Source organism: Procambarus clarkii, chromosome 80 (assembly GCF_040958095.1).
Source record: "Procambarus clarkii isolate CNS0578487 chromosome 80, FALCON_Pclarkii_2.0, whole genome shotgun sequence".
Lineage (NCBI taxonomy): Eukaryota > Metazoa > Arthropoda > Malacostraca > Decapoda > Cambaridae > Procambarus > Procambarus clarkii.
The window spans coordinates 13,637,968-13,663,162 of NC_091229.1; the positions used below are offsets into that span (position 1 = coordinate 13,637,968).

The window sequence follows — 25,195 nt, forward strand, 5'->3', positions numbered from 1 at the left end:
TCCCCCCCCCCCAACCTGTTGCTGGGGCTCTTAATTCTTCTGCTCTCTTGATTCGCACTGATGTTCCCTTTGTCCCCTTACTTTTTCCTTTGCCTCTCCATTGTTCTGCTGCTCGTATCTTTGTGGGGAAATGGTACACAGTTTTTTTTTTTTTTTTTTTTTTTTTTTTTTTTTTTTTTTTTTTTTTTTTGAGATATTTGTTGTTCCATCATGTTTGTTCCATTTATCTCCCCCCGAGTGTCCCGCTTTCTCTTCCTGATCTGAAACACCTCCTGGACTCCTTGCCGGAGCCTGTGCTCCTGCTAGGTGATTTCAATTGTCGTCATTCTCTTTGGGGTGATGTTCTGACGAATACCCGAGGTCGCCTTCTTGAGCCGTTTATCCTCTCTTCTTCCTTGTCTCTTCTGAATTCTGCTGAGCCCACTCATTTGGACTCTCGGACTCGCACCCTTTCCTGTCTTGATCTTTCTCTTTGCTCTTCTTCTCTTTACTTAGATTTCACGTGGCAGGTTCTTGATGACCTCCATGGCAGTGACCATTTCCCCATCCTTGTTTCCTTTTTCTCTTTTCGTCCTTCCCTCTCCTTCCCTAGGTGGCAGTTTGCTAAAGCAAACTGGAACCCAGTTACCCTCAGTGCTGCTCTCTCTGACCTCTCCCTCGCACTTTCCGCTTTCCTCCTTTTTCATGACACTGTCTTCGACGCTGTCCTCCGCTCTATTCCTCGCTCTTCCTCTCGGGGTCCGCGGAAGTGCATTCCCTGGTGGAATGCAGACTGTGCTCGGGCTGTCCGCTGTAAGCGTGCAGCCTGGAAGAGGCACCGCCGTCGGCAGACGGCCGATTCTTTTCTTTTCTTTCGGAAAGCGAGTGCGGTGGCCCGTAGGGCCATCCGTACGGCTAAACGTGAATGTTGGGCATCTTTTGTCTCCACAATTACGTCCGAAACTCCCCTGCTACAGATCTGGAAACGTATCCGCAAGATAGCGGGTAAGTTCGTTCCCGATGTTTCACTGGTCCTTCACCTCCATGATACTCTTGTGGCGGACCCGTTGCAGGTCGCTTCCATACTGGGTTCCCACTTTTCTTCTGTTAGCTCTGGTCTTCATCTTCCCCAATCTTTCCTTCTTCGTAAACCTGTCCTTGAGTCTCGTCCTTTAGATTTCTGCACTCATCTTCAGCTTCCCTATAATGATCCCTTCTCTCTCTCTGAACTTCGTTCTGCCCTGACCCTCTGCGGTTCTACGGCGGCGGGCTCCGATGGTATTCATTATGAGATGCTTCGCCATCTCCCTCCGTGCACGTCTCAGTATTTACTGAGTCTGTATAATCGGATCTGGGAGTCGTCGTCAGTCCCTGAGGACTGGCTCGATGCCGTTGTCCTCCCTGTTCGCAAACCAGGGTCTCTGGGAACTTCCCCTAAGGACTTTCGCCCTATTGCTCTCACAAGTTGTGTCTGCAAACTCTTTGAACGTATGGTTAACGTTCGTCTGATGTGGTTCCTGGAACACCATCACCTCCTCTCCCCTTCTCAATTTGGTTTCCGCAAGTGCCGCAGCACGACAGATGTCCTGGTGAACTTGGAGGTCCATATTCGTACTGCGTTTGCTGCGAGGACCTCCGTTGTTGCCGTCCTTTTTGACCTGGAAAAGGCTTACGACACCACTTGGCAATATCATATTCTGTCGCAGCTTCATTCTTTTGGCCTTCATTGTCATCTCCCTCTCTTGCTCCGCAGCTTCCTCTCTTGTCGTTCCTTTCGGGTGCGCCTTGGTGCTGCTCTCTCTGCCTCTTTTCAGCAGTACGAAGATGTGCTCCAGGGTAGTGTTCTGAGCACTACTCTTTTTCTGGATGCCCTCAATGGTCTTCTTTCGTCTCTTCCTTCAGGTGTCTTCTCCACTCTCTATGTCAATGATCTTACCCTTTGCTGTCAGGGTGATGATTCGCCTCTCCTTCAGCACCGGCTTCAACTTTCGATTGATGCCGTGTCGTCTTGGGCCACTGATCATGGCATCAAGTTCTCTACTTCTAATACTTGTGCCATGTCTTTTACTAGGAAACGGGTCGTTCTTCGTCCCTCTTTGTCACTTTATGGTCATCCCCTTGAGTGCAAAGATTCTGCGAAGCTTTTGGGGTTATTCGTTGGCACTCGTTTGTCTTGGTCTCCCCATATCTCTTACCTCCGTGTTGAGTGCTCTAAGGCCCTAGCCCTCCTTCGGGTATTGTCCCATACTTTTTGGGGAGCGGATAGGCGCATTCTCCTTGCTTTGCATTCCTCTCTTGTCCTGTCTAAGCTCGATTATGGTTGCCCTGCTTACTCATCTGCTTCTCCTTCTACTCTTCGCCGTCTTGATGCTTTGCACCATACTGGGTTGCGCCTCAGTTCTGGTGCCTTTCGTTCGACTCCCGTCCTTAGCTTGTATGTTGACACTGGCTTCCTGTCTCTCCAGGACCGCCGTGATCGCTACTGTCTTCGCTATCTTGCGCGGTCCTTACAACATCCTTCCTCTCGCCTCTGTCGTGCTTTAACTTTTACCCCTCCTGCGGTTCCTGTCTCTCTTCACCACCTCCCTCTTTCTGTCCGGTTATCTCGCTTACAGGATTCTCTTTCCGTTCGTGTTTCTAATGTTTCTCCTCGTGTTGTTCCTTCTTTGCCCCCGTGGAGAGTCCCCCTTCTGCAGTTTTGTACATCCTTGACCCGCATCACTAAAGCTTTTGCCCCTCCTACGGTTCTAAAACACCTTTTCCTTGAGCACTTTTCTTCTCACTCCCGCTCCGTTTCTGTCTTCACCGATGGGTCTAAGTCTGCGGACGGTGTTGGCTACTCTGTTGTTTTTCTTGATCGCACTTATATGTGTCGCTTACCTCCGGAGACTAGCATATTTACAGCAGAGCTTTATGCTATTCTCTATTCTTTGTTTGTGGGAAGAGATTATATGTTCCTTAATGGAGCCCTGTTGCTTATGCATCGTTAAACGCCTGGAAAGAGATGTTGTTGTCTTGCCTATATACTGGGTTTTTTGAGGCTTACAGTCCCCAAGAGGGCATTTGAAGGCATAGACGACGTTGGTCTCTTTTAAAGCGTTCTGCTTTGTGTCTGGAGAGTTTCTCATGAGTAGGCTGGCCGTTTTTCTGGTTTTATAGTAAATAGTCAGTTGTATCTTCTGATTTATTTCTGTAGGGATAACGTTTCTACTGACAATATCTTTCAGGACCCTTTCCTCCATTTTATGGGCTGTGGAAAAGAAGTTCCTGTAAAATAGTCTAATAGGGGGTATAGGTGTTGTGTTAGTTGTCTCTTCAGAGGTTGCATGGCGTTTCACTTTCCTTCTTATGATGTCTTCCACGAAACCATTGGAGAAGCCGTTGTTGACTAGGACCTGCCTTACCCTACAGAGTTCTTCGTCGACTTGCTTCCATTCTGAGCTGTGGCTGAGGGCACAGTCGACATAAGCGTTAACAACACTCCTCTTGTACCTGTCCGGGCAGTCACTGTTGGCATTCAGGCACATTCCTATGTTTGTTTCCTTAGTGTAGACTGCAGTGTGGAAAACTCCGCTTCTTTCCATGACTGTTACATCTAGAAAGGGCAGCTTCCCATCCTTCTCCATCTGGTAAGTGAAGCGCAACACAGAATTCTGCTCAAATGCCTCCTTCAGCTCCTGCAGATGTCTGACATCAGGTACCTGTGTAAAAATGTCGTCAACATACCTGCAGTATATGGCCGGTTTCAAGTTCATGTCGACTAAGACTTTTTGCTCCATGGTACCCATGTAGAAGTTTGCAAACAGGACATCTAGGGGAGAACCCATGGCGACCCCATCTACTTGCTTATACGTGTGTCCATCCGGGCTCAAGAAGGGTGCCTCTTTAGTAAAAGCTTGGAGTAGTTTCCTTAGACTGTTTTCTGGTATGTCAAGAGGAGTACAGGCCGGATCACGGTACACTCTGTCGGTTATCATTCCGATTGTTTCATCCACAGGTACGTTGGTAAACAGAGATTCTACGTCCAACGAGGCTCTTATCCCTGTGGCCCGTGTTCCCCGCAGCAAGTCAACAAATTCCTTTGGAGACTTCAGGCTGAAGGCGCAAGGGACATAAGGAGTCAGCAAGCCATTGAGTCGTTTCGCCAGTCTTTACGTGGGTGTGGGTATCTGGCTGATGATTGGCCGAAGTGGGTTTCCAGGCTTGTGTGTCTTGATATTTCCATACGCATATCCAGGTTTATATTCCCCAATAATCTTTCACTTACGAGATGGAGAAGGATGGGAAGCTGCCCTTTCTAGATGTAACAGTCATGGAAAGGAGCGGAGTTTTCCACACTGCGGTCTACACTAAGGAAACAAACATAGGAATGTGCCTGAATGCCAACAGTGACTGCCCAGAAAGGTACAAGAGGAGTGTTGTTAACGCTTATGTCGACTGTGCCCTCAGCCACAGCTCAGAATGGAAGCAAGTCGACGAAGAACTCTGTAGGGTAAGGCAGGTCCTAGTCAACAACGGCTTCTCCAATGGTTTCGTGGAAGAAATCATAAGAAGGAAAGTGAAACGCCATGCAATCTCTGAAGAGACAACTAACACAACACCTATACCCCCTATTAGACTATTTTACAGGAACTTCTTTTCCACAGCCCATAAAACGGAGGAAAGGGTCCTGAAAGATATTGTCAGTAGAAACGTTATCCCTACAGACAAAAATCAGAAGATACAACTGACGATTTACTATAAAACCAGAAAAACGGCCAGCCTACTCATGAGAAACTCTCCAGACACAAAGCAGAACGCTTTAAAAGAGACCAACATCGTCTATGCCTTCAAATGCCCTCTTGGGGACTGTAAGCCTCAAAAAACCCAGTATATAGGCAAGACAACAACATCTCTTTCCAGGCGTTTAACGATGCATAAGCAACAGGGCTCCATTAAGGAACATATAATCTCTTCCCACAAACAAACCATCACCAGAGAAATCTTAGCAAACAACACAGAAATCATCGAAAGATACAGCGATAGCAGGCGGCTTGACGTCTGCGAGGCACTACACATCAAGAAGTCAATACCAGCAATCAACAGCCAATTAATGCACAACTATATTCTACCCACTTCAAGACTCCGCTCCAATATAGAAGCATCAAGAAATATGGACCAATAGGCTTTCTACAATTACATCCATTCAATACTCATTGTTTCGTGTTCTGTCTTGTGTTTGAATTTAATACCCATTCAATACCCATTGTTGAAAGTTTGTTTTCACCTCATCCAAATGTAGATATAAAATCGAAGATGTGTAAGCTCTATTCAGTTTCAGTTGTGTGTTTGTAAACTAAAGTCTTTGAAAATGTAATAAGTTTTACGAAACGCGCTCAAGTGTCGTGTCAGACTAGATATAAAAATGAATTTTGGAGAATTGATCTTTGAATTACCATCAACAGTGAAAAGAAACATAAGAAAGATCGAGAAAATTCGTGTTAGAATTATTAATCTTACTTTTTCGGTCATATTTAATAATATATGTCTACAGGAAAGACTGCTACCAAAATATACTAATATATATATATATATATATATATATATATATATATATATATATATATATATATATATATATATATATATATATATATATATGTCGTACCTAGTAGCCAGAACGCACTTCTCAGCCTACTATGTAAGGCCCGATTTGCCTAATAAGCCAAGTTTTCCTGAATTAATATATTTTCTCTAATTTTTTTCTTATGAAATAATAAAGCTACCCATTTCATAATGTATGAGGTAAAAAAAAATTTATTGGAGTTATAATTAACGTAGATATATGACCGAACCTAACCAACCCTACCTAACCTAACCTAACCTATCTTTATAGGTTAGGTTAGGTTAGGTAACCGAAAAAGTTAGGTTAGGTTAGGTTAGGTAGGTTAGGTAGTCGAAAAACAATTAATTCACAAAAACTTGGCTTATTAGGCAAATCGGGCCTTGCATTGTAGGCTGAGAAGTGCGTTATGGCTACTAGGTACGACATATATATATATATATATATATATATATATATATATATATATATATATATATATATATATATATATATATATATATATATATATATATATATATATATATATATATATATATATATTAGTATATTTTGGTAGCAGTCTTTCCTGTAGACATATATTATTAAATATGACCGAAAAAGTAAGATTAATAATTCTAACACGAATTTTCTCAATCTTTCGTTCATTTCTTTTCACTGTTGGGGGTAAATGAAAAATCAATTCTCCAAAATTCATTTTTATTTCTAGTCTGACGCGACACGAGCGCGTTTCGTAAAACTTATTACATATTCAAAGACTTTAGTTTACAAATACAAACCTGAATAGAACTTACGCATCTCCGATTTTATATCTACATTTTAGTGAGGTGGATGGGGTGAGGTGGCATTAATAGGGTATTAATTTCATCAACACAAGACAGAACAAGAGGTGGTATTAATAGGGTATTAATTTCATCAACACAAGACAGAACACGAAACAATGGGTATTGAATAGAAGTGTTTGTAGAAAGCCTATTGGTCCATATTTCTTGATGCTTCTATATTGGAGCGGAGTCTTGAGGTGGGTAGAATATAGTTGTGCATTAATTGGCTGTTGATTGCTGGTGTTGACTTCTTGATGTGTAGTGCCTCGCAAACGTCAAGCCGCCTGCTATCGCTGTATCTATCGATGATTTCTGTATTGTTTACTAGGATTTCTCTGGCGATGGTTTGGTTGTGGGAAGAGATTATATGTTCCTTAATGGAGCCCTGTTGCTTATGCATCGTTAAACGCCTAGAAAGAGATGTTGTTGTCTTGCCTATATACTGGGTTTTTTGGAGCTTACAGTCCGCAAGAGGGCATTTGAAGGCATAGACGACGTTAGTCTCTTTTAAAGCGTTCTGTTTTGTGTCTGGAGAGTTTCTCATGAGTAGGCTGGCCGTTTTTCTGGTTTTATAGTAAATCGTCAGTTGTATCCTCTGATTTTTGTCTGTAGGGATAACGTTTCTATTAACAATATCTTTCAGGACCCTTTCCTCCGTTTTATGAGCTGTGGAAAAGAAGTTCCTGTAGAATAGTCTAATAGGGGGTATAGGTGTTGTGTTAGTTGTCTCTTCAGAGGTTGCATGGCGTTTCACTTTCCTTCTTATGATGACTTCGACGAAACCATTGGAGAAGCCGTTGTTGACTAGGACCTGCCTTACCCTACAGAGTTCTTCGTCGACTTGCTTCCATTCTGAGCTGTGGCTGAGAGCACGGTCGACATATGCGTTAACAACACTCCTTTTGTACCTGTCTGGGAAGTTGCTGTTGGCATTTAGGCACATTCCTATGTTCGTTTCCTTAGTGTAGACTGCAGTGTGGAAACCTCCGCTCTTTTCCATGACTGTTACATCTAGAAAGGGCAGCTTCCCATCCTTTTCCATCTCGTAAGTGAAACGCAGCATGGAACTCTGCTCAAATGCCTCCTTCAGCTCCTGCAGATGTCTGACATCAGGTACCTGTGTGAAAATGTCGTCAACATACCTGCAGTATATGGCCGGTTTCAAGTTCATGTCGACTAGGACTTTTTGCTCGACGGTACCCATGTAGAAGTTTGCAAACAGGACACCTAGGGGAAAACCCATGGCGACCCCAACTACTTGCTTATACATGTGCCCATCCGGGCTCAAGAAGGGTGCCTCTTTAGTACAAGCTTGGAGTAGTTTCCTCAGAATATTTTCTGGTATGTCAAGAGGAGTACAGGCTGGATCACGATACACTCTGTCGGCTATCATCCCGATTGTCTCGTCCACAGGTACGTTGGTAAACAGCGATTCCACGTCCAACGAGGCTCTTATCCCTGTGGCCCGTGTGCCCCGCAGTAAGTCAACAAATTCCTTTGGAGACTTCAGGCTGAAGGCGCAGGGAACATAAGGAGTCAGCAGGCCGTTGAGTCGCTTCGCCAGTCTGTACGTGGGTGTGGGTATCTGGCTAATGATTGGCCGAAGTGGGTTTCCAGGCTTGTGTGTCTTGACATTTCCATACGCATATCCAGGTTTATATTCCCCAATGATCTTTGGCAGGTGGAGTCCGGATTTCTTGGCGTTCACAGTTTCGATCAGTTTGTTGACCTTTGCTTTTAATTCGGCTGTAGTGTCCTTCGTTACCCTTTGGAACTTAGTTTGGTCAGAGAGTATGATGTTCATTTTCGCCAGATATTCGTCTTTTTTAAGAATGACATATATTGGCGACTTGTCACCTCTCCTGACAACTATCTCCTTGTTCTCACGAAGGCTTTTAGCTGCCGCTTTGAGCTCGGGGGACAGTATGGTGCTTCTGTAATTGCCTCGATTCTTTCCTCCTTCTGCAATAAGTTCTGCTTGTAAGGTATCTTTGGTAGTGACCTTCTTTTGTGTCTCGAGGTCGAATATGTCGTCCAACAGAATTTCCAACTCTACTTTCCGGGCCATCTCACTCGGTCTGGACATAACATGACAGTTTATGCCCAGATTTAGGAGAGTGACTTGGTCCTCAGTGAGGTTAATTCCTGCAAGGTTCAGGAAGCCATCTCTTGGTCGTGGAATTGCCATAGGTCCTCCATATAATGTTAGTTTCTTGATAATCCTTGTTTCAGTGCTGAGGTGATGTTGGTCTTACAAGCAGAACTTATTATTACTGTCTTGTGTTGATGAAATTAATACCCTATTAATGCCACCTCACCCCATCCACCTCACTCAAATGTAGATATAAACAAAACCGGAGATGTGTAAGTTCTATTCAGTTGTGTATTTGTAAACTAAAGTCTTTGAAAATGTAATAAGTTTTACGAAACGCGCTCGTGTCGCGTCAGACTAGAAATAAAAATGAATTTTGGAGATTTGATTTTTGATTTACCTCCAACAGTGAAAAGAAATGTACGAAAGATTGAGAAAATTCGTGTTAGAATTATTAATCTTACTTTTTCGGTCATATTTAATATATATATATATATATATATATATATATATATATATATATATATATATATATATATATATATATATATATATATATATATATATATATATATAATATATAAGGGGTACCACCTCTGGTGCAAGTGTAGGGACCCATAGCCTCGGAGAAGAAAATAAAGAGTACTCAGAGAAGACCTTGTGGATCCTCACTGAACACTGATATTTTCTTCTCCTACCACCCCTATTCTTTTGTTAAGTGTGTATATTTATCTAACTTTATTTGAAAATGTCATTACACAAAAAAAGTTACAATATTGATTACATGCAGAGTACAAGGCTGCTTGTCACAAGTTTAACAGCTCCTCCAGCTCCTCAGATGGCGGGCAGGAACCATGGATGCAGTGAGCATATATATATATATATATATATATATATATATATATATATATATATATATATATATATATATATATATATATATATATATATATACATGTCGTACCTAGTAGCCAGAACGCACTTCTCAGCCTACTATGCAAGGCCCGATTTGCCTAATACGCCAAGTTTTCATGAATTAATGATTTTTCGACTACCTAACCTACCTAACCTAACCTAACCTAACCTAACATTTCCTGCTACCTAACCTAACCTGTAAAGTTAGGTTAGGTTAGGTTAGGTAGGGTTGGTTAGGTTCGGTCATATATCTACGTTAATTTTAATTCCAATAAAACAAAATTGACCTCATACATAATGAAATGGGTAGCTTTATCATTTGATAAGAAAAAAATTAGAGAAAGTATAATAATTCAGGAAAACTTGGCTTATTAGGCAAATCGGGCCTTGCATAGTAGGCTGAGAAGTGCGTTCTGGCTACTAGGTACGACATATATATATATATATATATATATATATATATATATATATATATATATATATATATATATATATATATATATATATATATATATACATATATATATATATATATGTATATATATATATATATATATCACTCACACACACACACATACTTGTGTATGATTTGTTTATGTAACTATTCCAGTTGGCGTCGCTTGGTCGATATCACCATATAAGGAAATGCGTCAGCTTCAGGAGTACGGGCATTGTTGCCAGTGTAGCGTTCTCTTGTACCTGGTATAAAGTTATGTTTATTGATAATTCTTTTTCTTGTATAACGTACATTAGTACATCTTGAGACTCAGATTTGTTTAGGAGTGATTAGATCAGTATGTACTAGTGTCAGAGAGAAGTTTTCTCTGTCATGTTTTGGTTACTGCGTGTAAGCGTGGGAAAGTGTTAGTGGCTGTGGAATATGGGAGTTGGTCTGACGTGTGTTCCCAGGTTTAGAGATAATAGACAATCTTTGTCTATTTATACTTTAATAACTGCTTAATTGATCTAGCGAGATAATTATCCAAGTGATACCATTTATCTAAAAGTGTTGCATTAGAGATATTGTGCTTATTAAAAGATTTTTGGATCCATCCTTGATTGATTTTAATATCATGTGTAGTGTTTTTGTTTCCTTCCCTCCCCCTCCCCATAAAGACATTGATGGTATATATAAGGCAGTGACGATTCTTATCCCTAGAATATTTTGAGTGATGTGAGGCCAATCATTTTACTGATTTACCACCGTACAATAACATGAACAGTTCTGAGACTGGCTGGACTTATAACACACAGGAATAAAGGAAACTGCAGTAGACTTATTGGCCCATATGAGACTACTTATACTCATCGAAACTCATTTACATATATATATCTAATCTACGCTTGAAACAATCCATCGATCTCCTAAATGTCTAATATGTTACCGATAAATTGTTCTATAAGTCAACACTCCTTCAACTCACCCGAGTGCGGAGGAGGACCGTGAGGCCGAGGTTGGTGAGGGTGAAGGTGTGGTTGACCGTCGAACTCAGCTCCGTCGGACCCAGATCTTCGTGGTTGCTGAGGATGGACACCAGAAAAACACCGTTATATTAGACCTTTAGAGGATCATGCAGGTGAGAAGTGTGGGTTGCGAGGGGGCGTAATAAGGAAGGCCACATAGCAATGTAAAGGAGAAAGTGTTAAAGAGTTTATCTAGTATGACTGTGTAGCACCACTTGCAATGGGTGTGAGGACGTAATGGTGGACAATCGGGAATCGAGCGCCAACCCTGCAAGAAATATCGAGATCACTCTACTCTCAAGTACAAGTTGGTGGGCCGGCTGATCGGTCATGATATGTTGCAACAGGGGAGCGTGTATGTTAAGGGGAGGTGACCGTTGTAAAGAATGAGTACTAACAAGAATTCGTCTTGGATTCAAATATCCATGGAGATTCAGGATGGAAACAACAGCTGAGGCTGTTTTCTTTCGGGAGCTGACGCCAGTAATCAACATCCATATGAATTTAACTTCGAGCATACAGCTGTTCGATGGTACTCCATTGATCTAGAGGAAAGATGGAAGACCTGGCAGACAGCTAGAAGCCGGAGTCAGGCAACAATCACTTTACCCTGTCTTTCAGCGCTCTTTACGATTAAGGAGGTCAGATGAATCGTAGTGTGAGGTGTACTTACACTTATAAATGTCTAGATTTGTCCTTGTAAGTTTTAGGATATATAACACTACTAATTATGAGATACAAAACCAGCCCCACAGAGCAAGGAGGAAGTCACTACAACAAAAAGTCGGGCGGTACATCCACAACAGGAATTACCCACGGCCCAGGATACTTAGTAACCTTCCACGTGATGATGAATGGGATCCTCCTGATCCATTATACACTTGGCATGCATGAACTATGAACTAACAAGTTAACATCTGACACCAACACCTCTACCAACCAGGACAAAATCATTGTGAACATCAACTACAAGCTCCTCTACCAGCCACACATATGCAAGTCACCACAACACTGCTCTCCCGGTGCGGCACCACGACTAGTACGCTGTCCTTGCATGGCAACTTCTCTCCTCCTGTTGTGCGGCAGCTACAGCTTGCTGCTACTGGCAGCCAGCAATCATTCATAAAAAAAAATCACCCTCATCTATGAATGCAGTCTTGCCTCGGCCATCAATTCATATATCAACTCATATCACTCCATAAACACCCACAAAGCCAAAATGGTTGGTCAATGCGCCCTCCCCATTCTCCACCCAACCTCCCAATCCTCCTTCATGTTTTCCTAAATCCTTCCCTTGCCTCTTCCATACCCTGCTTGCCAGCTCTTTGGACATTTTCAAGTTCAAGTTTAGGGCTCACTATAGCCCGTACTAAATGGACTTTTCATTCTGAGAAGCTAAATCTAAAAGAGCAACAACAACCTCGTAAGCTCATTACACCTGTGTCAAATAAACATTGTATTTCTGAAGATGTCCCATTGTTCACGGAACGTCAAACAATAAAATGAACAGATTAAGTGAGCTAGTGTTTCTTCGCCCTCCAGATGGTAGAAGGAACGTAGAATGGGAAATATCCAAATATTATATATATATATATATATATATATATATATATATATATATATATATATATATATATATATATATATATATATATATGTCGTACCTAGTAGCCAGAACGCACTTCTCAGCCTACTATGCAAGGCCCGATTTGCCTAATAAGCCAAGTTTTCCTGAATTAATATATTTTCTCTAATTTTTTTCTTATCAAATGATAAAGCTACCCATTTCATTATGTATGAGGTCAATTTTTTTTTTATTGGAGTTAAAATTAACGTAGATATATGACCGAACCTAACCAACCCTACCTAACCTAACCTAACCTATCTTTATAGGTTAGGTTAGGTTAGGTAGCCGAAAAAGTTAGGTTAGGTTAGGTTAGGTAGGTTAGGTAGTCGAAAAACAATTAATTCATGAAAACTTGGCTTATTAGGCAAATCGGGCCTTGCATAGTAGGCTGAGAAGTGTGTTCTGGCTACTAGGTACGACATATATATATATATATATATATATATATATATATATATATATATATATATATATATATGCGAACAAGTCTGAACGGACTTCTCCCGGAGAACTTGGGAGTTTTCAGTTATATATATATATTCCATTCTACGCAAATATCTTCTACCATCTGGAGAGCGAAGAAACACTAGATCACCTAAATCTTTCCATTTTTAGTGTTCGACGCGTCACTACCGTCAGCAAAAGAATAATACCGCACCTTAACTGGTGGGGGAGCCCCTGGTTCCCCGGCAGCGCCTCTTCAGGTATGCCAGTGGTGTTGTAGCTCAGGGTCTCCGGCTCGCTCCTCCTGCACCACACCCAGTGAGAGATACACAGTCACCATACGTTAACTAGATTTATAAGGGAGATTCATCATTTGTTAATAGAAATTTGTTAAGTAATGTCTCAGTTTATGCGTAGTTATATAAGTGACTTAACTAAATGTGTTTGTATAAACTCGACTATAAGTGCTTGCAGAGTAAGCCTCAGGTCCTCAACCCCATCCTCTCGGTCACTGGCCGCTTATTATAAGAGCTCATGATCTGCTCGCATCTGAAAACTAATATTGAAACTGTATTCAATGCTTGAACAGTCTTCCATTTTCTCTCTTCCTCTCTCCCTCTCTCCCCCTCTCTCCCTCTCCCCCTCTCCCCCTCTCCCCCTCTCCCCCCCTCTCTCTCTCTCTCTCTCTCTCTCCTTATTACAATAAAGTCGTACTCGCTTATATACCTATGGTTGATCTGAGTCTCTATAGTTTGCCCTCATGCGTTCTTGTCTTATCCCTGCTTATCTTATAAGCTTTTCGTAATAATAAAGAGTGTCTTACGTCAAAGTATTTTACATGTCGTGATCATGTTGCCTCTTGCTCCTCTGGTCCTCTCCACAGGAGAGCAATGTCCATTCCTCTCAGCTTTTCCTCGTAGCTCAGTTGTTCTCTAAGTTCAGTGACAAGTCTTGTGGTCAACCTCAGATCTTTTTCAGGACTTTTTTGTTTTCAGCCTATGTAGGTTACAAGGCCTCACTGCGGCTTCATATTCTATTTATGGAGAAGTGTACATCGGTGGAAAAGCTTCCTTATTTAGGTTCCTTAAAGGACGCCAAGAATGTTTATCAACTTTATATTCGCTACGGATGCTGTTCTGTTTATCTGTGCCTTGAGTAATAGACTTGGGGTCGAGGCTCGACTTCGTTGGCTCTAATGCCTTCCGTGCTCGGTAGATGGCACTGAGGCCCAAGACACGGTGTGATGCCTGGCCCAAGACACCGTGTTATGCCTGGCCCAAGACACCGTGTGGTGCCTGGCCCAAGACACCGTGTGGTGCCCGGCCCAAGACACCGTGTGGTGCCTGGCCCAAGACACCGTGTGATGCCTGGCCCAAGACACGGTGTGGTGCCCGGCCCAAGACACCGTGTGGTGCCTGGCCCAAGACACCGTGTGATGCCCGGCCCAAGACACGGTGTGGTGCCCGGCCCAAGACACCGTGTGGTGCCTGGCCCAAGACACCGTGTGGTGCCTGGCCCAAGACACCGTGTGGTGCCTGGCCCAAGACACCGTGTGGTGCCCGGCCCAAGACACCGTGTGGTGCCTGGCCCAAGACACCGTGTGGTGCCCGGCCCAAGACACCGTGTGGTGCCTGGCCCAAGACACCGTGTGATGCCCGGCCCAAGACACGGTGTGGTGCCCGGCCCAAGACACCGTGTGGTGCCTGGCCCAAGACACCGTGTGGTGCCTGGCCCAAGACACCGTGTTATGCCTGGCCCAAGACACCGTGTGGTGCCTGGCCCAAGACACCGTGTGGTGCCCGGCCCCAGACACCGTGTGGTGCCTGGCCCAAGACACCGTGTGATGCCCGGCCCAAGACACGGTGTGATGCCCGGCCCAAGACACCGTGTGATGCCCGGCCCAAGACACCGTGTGGTGCCTGGCCCAAGACACCGTGTGATGCCTGGCCCAAGACACCGTGTGATGCCTGGCCCAACACACCGTGTGATGCCCGGCCCAAGACACCGTGTGATGCCCGGCCCAAGACACGGTGTGATGCCTGGCCCAAGACACCGTGTGATGCCTGGCCCAAGACAACGTGTGATGCCTGGCCCAAGACACCGTGTGATGCCTGGCCCAAGACACCGTGTGATGCCTGGCCCAAGACACCGTGTGATGCCTGGCCCAAGACACCGTGTGGTGACCGGCCCAAGACACCGTGTGGTGCCTGGCCCAAGACACCGTGTGGTGCCTGGCCCAAGACACCGTGTGATGCCCGGCCCAAGACACGGTGTGATGCCCGGCCCAAGACACCGTGTGATGCCTGGCCCAAGACACCGTGTGATGCCTGGCCCAAGACACCGTGTGGTGCCTGGCCCAAGACACCGTGTGGTGCCTGGCCCAAGACACCGTGTGATGCCTGGCCCAAGACACCGTGTGGTGCCTGGCCCAAGACACCGTGTGATGCCTGGCCCAAGACACCGTGTGGTGCCTGGCCCAAGACACCGTGTGATGCCTGGCCCAAGACACCGTGTGATGCCTGGCCCAAGACACCGTGTGGTGCCTGGCCCAAGACACCGTGTGGTGCCTGGCCCAAGACACCGTGTGGTGCCTGGCCCAAGACACCGTGTTGTGCCTGGCCCAAGACACCGTGTTGTGCCTGGCCCAAGACACCGTGTGGTGCCTGGCCCAAGACACCGTGTGGTGCCTGGCCCAAGACACCGTGTGATGCCCGGCCCAAGACACCGTGTGGTGCCTGGCCCAAGACACCGTGTGGTGCCTGGCCCAAGACACCGTGTGATGCCCGGCCCAAGACACCGTGTGGTGCCTGGCCCAAGACACCGTGTGGTGCCTGGCCCAAGACACCGTGTGGTGCCTGGCCCAAGACACCGTGTTGTGCCTGGCCCAAGACACCGTGTGGTGCCTGGCCCAAGACACCGTGTGGGGCCTGGCCCAAGACAAATAAGTTTAGAGATGCAAGACAGGATTGAGATCTGAGGGGATTGGAACATAAGAAAATGCTGAAGAGACTGATCGTATTACATCGGCTCAGCTTTAACTAATACCTATACAGAGCAAAGATGGGTTTCTTCATTACCCCTTATGTGAAGAAAGCAAACAATAACTTCCCTCTTACCCATTTAGAGTGGGAATGTAAGCACCTTTCCCTCCTCCCCTTACCCATAGAGAGTGAAGGCAGGGGCCACCTGCGGCAGGAGGGTGAAGACGGCATGGTTGTTGCTGGGGTCACTCTCCTGGTTGAACACCCACACTGACAGCCTGCTCCTGATCCCGGGGTCCTCATGCGTCTGGGTGCTGTTGAGCAGCTCAGCCACCTCCTGCTTCCACACCACCACGATGTCGAACTGAAACCAATGTGTATCTTAGGCCTGGAGTAAGATATCCGACGGCTAGAAAGGCAGAGTCCAAGAGCTAATAGCTCCTTCCTGCAGGTACAAATAGTAAATACAAATGGCAAAATACACACACACACACACACACACACACACACACACACACACACACACACACACACACACACACACACACACACACACACACACACACACACACACGTACTCCAGTGGATAAGGGAGTACCTAAGCAATAGGAAGCAGAGAGTTATAGTGAGGGGTGAGAGCTCAGAATGGCGTGAAGTCACCAGTGGAGTCCCACAGGGCTCTGTGCTTGGACCTATCCTGTTTCTGATATACGTAAATGATCTCCCAGAGGGTGACTCATTCCTCTCAATGTTTGCTGACGACGCCAAAATTATGAGAAGGATTAAGACAGAGGAGGACAGCTTGAGGCTTCAAGAAGACCTGGACAAGCTGCAGGAATGGTCGAACAAATGGATGTTAGAGTTTAACCCAAGCAAATGTAATGTAATGAAGATAGGGGTAGGAAGCAGGAGACCAGATACAAGGTATCACTTGGGAGATGAAATACTTCAAGAGTCAGAGAGAGAGAAAGACCTGGGGGTTGATATCACGTCAGACCTGTCCCCTGAACCTCATATCAAGAGGATAACATCAGCAGCATATGCCAAGTTGGCTAACATAAGAACGGCCTTTAGAAACTTGTGTAAGGAATCTTTCAGAACATTATATACCACATATGTCAGACCAATCCTGGAGTATGCGGCTCCAGCATGGAGTCCATATCTAGTCAAGCATAAGACTAAACTGGAAAAGGTTCAAAGGTTTGCCACCAGATTAGTACCCGAGCTGAGAGGTATGAGCTACGAGGAGAGACTACGGGAATTGAACCTCACTTCGTTGGAAGACAGAAGAGTTAGGGAGGACATGATCACCACATTCAAGATTCTCAAGGGAATCGACAGGGTTGATAAAGACAGGCTATTTAACACAAGGGGCACACGCACTAGGGGACACAGGTGGAAACTGAGTGCCCAAATGAGCCACAGAGATATTAGAAAGAACTTTTTTTAGTGTCAGATCGGTTGACAAATGGAATGCATTAGGAAGCAATGTGGTGGAGGCTGACTCCATACACAGTTTCAAGAGTAGATATGATAGAGCCCAATAGGCTCAGGAACCTGTTCACCTGTTGATTGACGGTTGAGAGGAGGGACCAAAGAGCCAGAGCTCAACCCCCGCAAGCACAACTAGGTGAGTACAACTAGGTGAGTACACACACACACACACGCACACACACACACACACCTAAGTACTCCTAAGGAGAAGTACCTAAGCAACAGGAGACAACGAGTCAGTGTGAGGGGTGAGGTCTCAGATTGGCGCGACGTTACGAGTGGAGTTCCGCAGGGGTCAGTCCTTGGACCTATACTGTTTCTGGTATATGTAAATGATCTCCCAGAGGGTATAGACTCGTTTCTCTCAATGTTTGCCGATGATGCAAAAATTATGAGGAGGATTGAAACTGAAGACGATAGTAGGAGGCTACAAGATGGCCTAGACAGACTGAGTGAATGGTCCAACAAATGGCTGTTGAAGTTCAACCCAAGTAAATGCAAAGTAATGAAACTAGGCAGTGGAAACAGGAGGCCAGACACAGGATACAGAATAGGAGATGAAGTACTTAATGAAACGGACAGAGAGAAAGATCTAGGAGTTGATATCACACCAAACTTGTCTCCTGAAGCCCACATAAAAAGAATAACGTCTGCGGCATATGCGAGGCTGGCTAACATCAGAACAGCGTTCAGGAACCTGTGTAAGGAATCATTCAGAATCTTCTACACCACATATGTAAGACCAATCCTGGAGTATGCGACCCCTGCATGGAACCCGTACCTTGTCAAGCACAAGACGAAGCTGGAAAAAGTCCAAAGGTATGCTACTAGACTAGTCCCAGAACTAAGAGGCATGAGTTACGAGGAAAGGCTGTGGGAAATGCACCTTACGACACTGGAAGACAAAAGAGTAAGGGGAGACATGATCACAACCAACAAAATCCTCAGAGGAATCGACCGGGTAAACAAGGATAAACTATTCAACACTGGTGGGACGCGAACAAGGGGACACACGTGGAAACTGAGTACCCACATGAGCCACAGAGACGTTAGAAGGAACTTTTTCAGTGTCAGAGTAGTTAACGGATGGAATGCATTAGGCAGTGATGTGGTGGAGGCTGACCTCATACAGTTTCAAATGTAGATATAATAGAGCCCAGTAGGCTCAGGAATCTGTACACCAGTTGAGAGGCGGGACCAAAGAGCCAAAGCTCAACCCCCGCAAGCACAAATAGGCGAGTACAAATAGGTGAGGTACACACACACACACACACACACAACGAGAAACGATGGGCAGAGTTTCTTTCACCCTATGCCCCTGTTACCTAGTAGAAAAATAGGTACCTGGAAGTTAGTCAGCTGTCACGGGCTACTTCCTGGTGTGAGTGTGTGTGTACTCACCTAGTTGTACTCACCTAGTTGTGTCTGCAGGATCGAGCATTGACTCTTGGATACCGCCTTTCGAGCATTGGTTGTTTACAACAATGACTCCTGTCCCATTTCCCTATCATACCTGGTTTTAAAATTATGAATAGTATTTGCTTCCACAACCTGTTCCTGAAGTGCATTCCATTTTCCCACTACTCTCACGCTAAAAGAAAACTTCCTAACATCTCTGTGACTCATGCTGTGTGTGTGTGTGTGTGTGTGTGTGTGTGTGTGTGTGTGTGTGTGTGTGTGTGTGTGTGTGTGTACTCACCTATACTCACCTATATGTGCTTGCAGGATCGAGCATTGACTCTTGGATCCCGCCTTTCTAGCTATCGGTTGTTTACAGCAATGACTCCTGTCCCATTTCCCTATCATACCTAGTTTTAAAAGTATGAATAGTATTTGCTTCCACAACCTGTTCCCCAAGTGCATTCCATTTTTCTACTACTCTCACGCTAAAAGAAAACTTCCTAACATCTCTGTGACTCATCTGAGTTTCCAGTTTCCACCCATGTCCCCTCGTTCTGTTATTATTACGTGTGAACATTTCATCTATTTCCACTTTGTCAATTCCCCTGAGTATTTTATATGTCCCTATCATATCTCCTCTCTCCCTTCTTTTCTCTAGTGTCGTAAGGTTCAGTTCCTTCAGCCGCTCTTCATATCCCATCCCTCGTAGCTCTGGGACAAGCCTCGTCGCAAACCTCTGAACCTTCTCCAGTTTCTTTATGTGTTTCTTCAGGTGGGGGCTCCATGATGGCGCGGCATACTCTAAGACGGGTCTCACGTAGGCAGTGTAAAGCGCCCTAAAAGCTTCCTCATTTAGGTTTCTGAATGAAGTTCTAATTTTCGCCAGTGTAGAGTACGCTGCTGTCGTTATCCTATTTATATGTGCCTCAGGAGTTAGATTAGGTGTCACATCCACTCCCAGGTCTCTTTCTCGAAACGTTACAGGTAGGCTGTTCCCCTTCATTGTGTACTGTCCCTTTGGTCTCCTGTCACCTGATCCCATTTCCATAACTTTACATTTACTGGTGTTAAACTCCAGTAGCCATTTCCCTGACCATCTCTGCAGCCTGTTTAAGTCCTCTTGGAGGATCCTACAATCCTCGTCTGTCACAACTCTTCTCATTAATTTTGCGTCATCTGCAAACATTGACATGTATGATTCCACTCCTGTAAACATATCATTTACGTAAATTAGAAAGAGGATTGGTCCCAGCACCGATCCTTGAGGTACTCCACTTGTTACTGTTCGCCAGTCCGACTTTTCGCCCCTTACCATTACCCTCTGGCTCCTTCCTGTTAGGTAGTTCTTCACCCATACTAGGGCCTTTCCGCTTACTCCTGCCTGCCTCTCAAGTTTGTATAGCAGTCTCATGTGCGGTACCGTATCAAAGGCCTTTTGGCAGTCAAGAAATATGCAGTCTGCCCAGCCTTCTCTGTCCTGCCTTATCCTTGTTACTTTATCATAGAATTCTAAAAGGTTTGTTAGGCATGATTTCCCTGTCCAGAACCCATGTTGGTGCTTGTTTACAAACCCAATGCTCTCCAGGTGCTCAACAAGTCTTAGCCTAATTATTCTTTCAAGAATTTTGCAGGGGATGCTTGTCAGTGATACGGGTCTGTAGTTAAGTGCCTCCTCCCTATCACCCTTTTTGAAAATCGGTACGACATTTGCCTCCTTCCAGCAACTGGGCAATTCTCCCGACATAAGTGACTCATTAAAGATCATTGCCAGAGGCACGCTGAGAGCCTGCGCTGCCTCTTTGAGTATCCACGGTGATACTTTGTCTGGTCCAACAGCTTTATTTGCATCCAGTGTTGTCAACTGTTTCATTACATCCTCTGCTGTCACCTCTATATCCGATAGTCTTTCATCTTGGGTAATCTCTTCTAACAATGGGAGCTGCTCAGGCTCGGTTGTGAACACTCCATGGAATTTTGCATTCAGTACCTCGCAGATTTCCTTGTCGCTTTCTGTATATGCCCCTTCTGTTTTCCTCAGTCTTGTCACTTGGTCATTTACCGACATCTTCCTTCTTATATGGCTATGTAGTAATTTTGGTTGCTTTTTCGCTTTGACTGCAATATCGTTCTCATAATTCCTTTCCGACACTCGTCTTATGTTAATGTAATCATTCCTAGCTCTGTTACATCTAATCCTGTTGTCCTCTGTCCTTTGTCTTCTGTACTTCCTCCACTCCCTCCTGCTTCTCACCTTTGCTTCCTGACACTGTCTATTAAACCATGGGTTATTATATTCCCTCCTGCTTTTTTCCTTTATTGTTGGAATAAATCTATCTTCAGCCTCCTTGCATTTCAATATGACTTGGTTCATCATACCTTGCACTGTTTTTCCTCTAAGTTCTTCCTCCCACTGCACTTCTCCCAGGTAGTCCCTTATCCTTCTGTAGTCCCCTTTTCTGTAATCAAGTCTCCTTTCCCGGACCTCTTGTCCTTTGGTCACAATTTTAAGCTCCATCATGTAGTCAAAGACTAGGACACAATGGTCACTAGCTCCTAGTGGTATTTCATGTTCCAACTGCTCGATGTCTTCTACATTCTGAGTGATAATGAGATCTAATAGGCTGGGCGTATCCCCTCCTCTTTCCCTAGTATCTTCTTTCACATGCTGTGTTAGGAAATTCCTGTCAATAACGTCTACCAGCTTCGCTCCCCAGGTCTCCTCCCCGCCATGGGGATTCCTCGTTTCCCAATTTATCTCTCCGTGATTTAGGTCCCCCATGACCAGCAGCTTCGCTCTCATTCTATGCGCTAAAGTTGCTGCCCTCTGCAGTTCATCCATACATGTCTTGTTGCTGTCCTCGTACTCCTGCCTGGGCCTTCTACTGTTTGGTGGGGGATTGTAGAGTATCAAGATTACAATCTTCTTCCCATCCACTGTCAGAGTTCCATGTATGAAGCTTGTGCTTTCATTGGTACCCGGATTTTCCAGCTCATCAAACTTCCATTTCCGCTTTATTAGTAGTGCCACTCCTCCTCCCTGTCTCTGTGTCCTTTCTTTTCTTATCACCTGGTACCCCTCTGGAAAGATTGCATCCGAGATCATGCCATTTATTTTAGTTTCCACTATTGCCACTATGTCTGGGTCTGCCTCACTAACTCTTTCTTTTATCTCTTCTGCTTTATTGGCTACCCCATCAGCATTGGTGTACCAAACCTTGAGACTCTTCTTGGAAACTCGGGTGTCAGAGTTCCCCCTTTCACCAGGGGTCTGGGGGGAACTGTGGGGTGTCTGGGGGGCAAGTGGGGGCTGTGGGGGTGAGTGGGGGGGTGCTAGGGGGGTGCCTGGGAGTGCCTGGTAGGCGAATGGGGTCTGGGCATCTAGGGGGGTAGGAAGGGCATAATGGGTCTGAAAGTTAGGGGTCTGAATAGCATAGGGGGGTTGGGAAATAGAGTGAGACTGAGAGTCAGATAGAGGTTGAGAGGTTGGGGGGAAGAGGGATACAGAGGGCGGAGAGCTGAGATGAGAATGGAGCATGGGTGCTGGGAGTGGAAGAGAGGGTATATTAGTTAGGGGGGAATCGGGGGTAGGTGGGGGTTTTGGGGTAGAAGAGGGGAAGAGGGAGATGGGGGAAGGTGTTAGGGGGTCACAAGGTGAGGGGGTTAAATGTGGGCTGGAGGTGCATAGGAGGGGTGAGGGTTGGGTGGGGTTTGGGGGTGAGTGGAAGAGGGGTGCAGTGGAAGCTGGGATGGAGTAGATGGAATTGAAGTCAATGGGGTAGAAGGGGCAGGGGAGTGGGAAGGGGTATTTGGGGAGGGGGGATGGGAAGGTGGGTTTGGGGAGGGCATGGCTTGACCCACTGGGGTCGCTGACAAGTGTGATGTAGCAGGGGCAAGGGAATCGTTGTGGAGGTGCAAATGTGGAAGGGACAGGGGGGTTGTGGGAGGCTGAGGCAGGGGGGATGTATAGGAGGGCTGAGTTGGGGAGGATGCGACCTGGGAGGTGACCTGGGAGGTGCCCTGGGAGGTGACCTGGGATGTGACCTGGGAGGTGAGACTATTTCGGTGTCGTTTTTGCCATCTATTTTTGTGGGCTGTTTGCTCATCTTTCGTCATAAACCTCTCTATAAACACATTGTAATGGGTTTCACTTCCTCTGAGTAAATGCTTGCTCCTCATTATGTACTCCACTGCCTTCTCATTGGAGAATTGCACCAGAACAGGTCTATTCTTGGTACAATTGTAAGGTCCAACCCGTCGATTGATATCCACCTCGCGTTCTGCCATCTCTGCTCCAATACACCTCAATATCTCGTGCAATTCGTATTTTTCTGTTTCTATTCTCTCTTGTCTTGTTGGTGCCCTAGATTCGAATAATCCGTGTATTATAATAGACCGTCTCCTCAGTAATTCATTGTCATGCTGGTAGCCTGTCCCCTGGGGATTCCCCATCCCAACCGCAGTCACTAACCCATCCCCCATTACTCCTCTATCCTTAGCCATGCTGCTAATCCTTCCTAATTCGTTTGTGATACGAGCACATTCCCTCTCCCAGTCCTCTCTTCCCTTCCTAATCTCTTCCTGAACATAGAGCATAAATTCTTGTTTCTGCCTCTCTACCGCATCCTGTATTTGCTGAAATACCTCACTTTTAATCCCCTGGATTAGATCCTCCAACCAATCACTCCTTCTCTCTACAAATTTCCCTATTAATTTGTCTATAAATCTGTCCTCCTCCTCATCCCTGCTGGTGATTGACCTTGAACCCCTTCTAGTCATTGCAGTAACAATCCAGCCAAAAAGGCGCTCCTCAATACCTTGCACAATCTGCCAACACAATAGGTGAGTGAATCTCCAATCGTCGTCCCACGTGGTGATAGAAGGGTTGCTGCGAGGTGAGGTCACGCGGTCAGAGGTCGGTGATGTCTGCTGCTTCCACACTGCACAGTATTTTCTCACTATTTTGTGTGTGTGTGTGTGTGTGTGTGTGTGTGTGTGTGTGTGTGTGTGTGTGTGTGTGTGTGTGTGTACTCACCTAGTTGTACTCACCTAGTTGTGTCTGCAGGATCGAGCATTGACTCTTGGATCCCGCCTTTCGAGCATCGGTTGTTTACAGCAATGACTCCTGTCCCATTTCCCTATCATACCTGGTTTTAAAATTATGAATAGTATTTGCTTCCACAACCTGTTCCTGAAGTGCATTCCATTTCCCCACTACTCTCACGCTAAAAGAAAACTTCCTAACATCTCTGTGACTCATCTGAGTTTCAAGCTTCCATCCATGTCCTCTCGTTCTGTTACTATTCCGTGTGAACATTTCGTCTATGACCACTCTGTCAATTCCTCTGAGTATCTTATACGTTCCTATCATGTCCCCCTCTCCCTTCTTCTTTCTAGTGTCGTAAGGCACAGTTCCCTCAGGCGCTCTTCATACCCCATCCCTCGTAGCTCTGGGACGAGTCTCGTTGCAAACCTCTGAACCTTTTCCAGTTTCATTATATGCTTCTTCAGATGGGGACTCCATGATGAGGCGGCATACTCTAAGACTGGCCTTACGTAGGCAGTGTAAAGCGCCCTAAATGCCTCCTTACTTAGATTTCTGAATGATGTTCTAACTTTTGCAAGTGTAGAGTACGCTGCTGTCGTTATCCTATTAATATGTGCCTCAGGAGATAGATTAGGTGTTACGTCCACCCCCAGGTCTCTTTCACGCGTCGTTACAGGTAGGCTGTTCCCCTTCATTGTGTACTGTCCCTTTGGTCTCCTATCTCCTAGTCCCATTTCCATAACTTTACATTTGCTCGTGTTGAATTCTAGTAGCCATTTCTCTGACCATCTCTGCAATCTGTTTAGGTCCTCTTGGAGGATCCTGCAATCCTCATCTGTCACAACTCTTCTCATCAACTTTGCATCATCCGCAAACATCGACATGTAGGACTCTACGCCTGTAAACATGTCGTTAACATATACAAGAAATAGAATTGGTCCCAGCACCGATCCTTGTGGTACTCCACTTGTTACTGTTCGCCAGTCCGACTTCTCGCCCCTTACCGTAACTCTTTGGCTCCTTCCTGTTAGGTAGTTCCTTATCCATTCTAGGACCTTTCCCCCCACCCCCGCCTGCCTCTCGAGCTTGAACAGCAGTCTCATGTGCGGTACTGTATCAAAGGCTTTTTGGCAGTCCAGAAATATGCAGTCTGCCCAACCATCTCTGTCCTGTCTTATCCTCGTTATTTTATCATAGAATTCCAGAAGGTTTGTTAGGCACGATTTCCCTGTCCAGAACCCATGTTGATGTTTGTTCACAAACCTAATGTTCTCCAGGTGTGCAACCAGTCGTAGCCTAATTATTCTTTCCAGTATTTTACAGGGGAT

General features: G+C 45.2%; 1 protein-coding gene across 1 annotated transcript in view; it reads right to left on the reverse strand.

Annotated features, from left to right (window-relative positions):
• Positions 1 to 25,195, reverse strand: part of LOC138357758 (integrin alpha-IIb-like) — a 148,422-nt gene that overhangs the window by 22,244 nt on the left and 100,983 nt on the right. The window contains exons 14-16 of the mRNA XM_069314765.1: positions 16,108 to 16,292; positions 13,162 to 13,251; positions 10,837 to 10,933 (exon numbers count right to left, since the gene is read on the reverse strand). Coding sequence (XP_069170866.1) covers positions 10,837 to 10,933; positions 13,162 to 13,251; positions 16,108 to 16,292 — 372 coding nt within the window. The remainder of the gene's footprint in view (positions 1 to 10,836; positions 10,934 to 13,161; positions 13,252 to 16,107; positions 16,293 to 25,195) is intronic.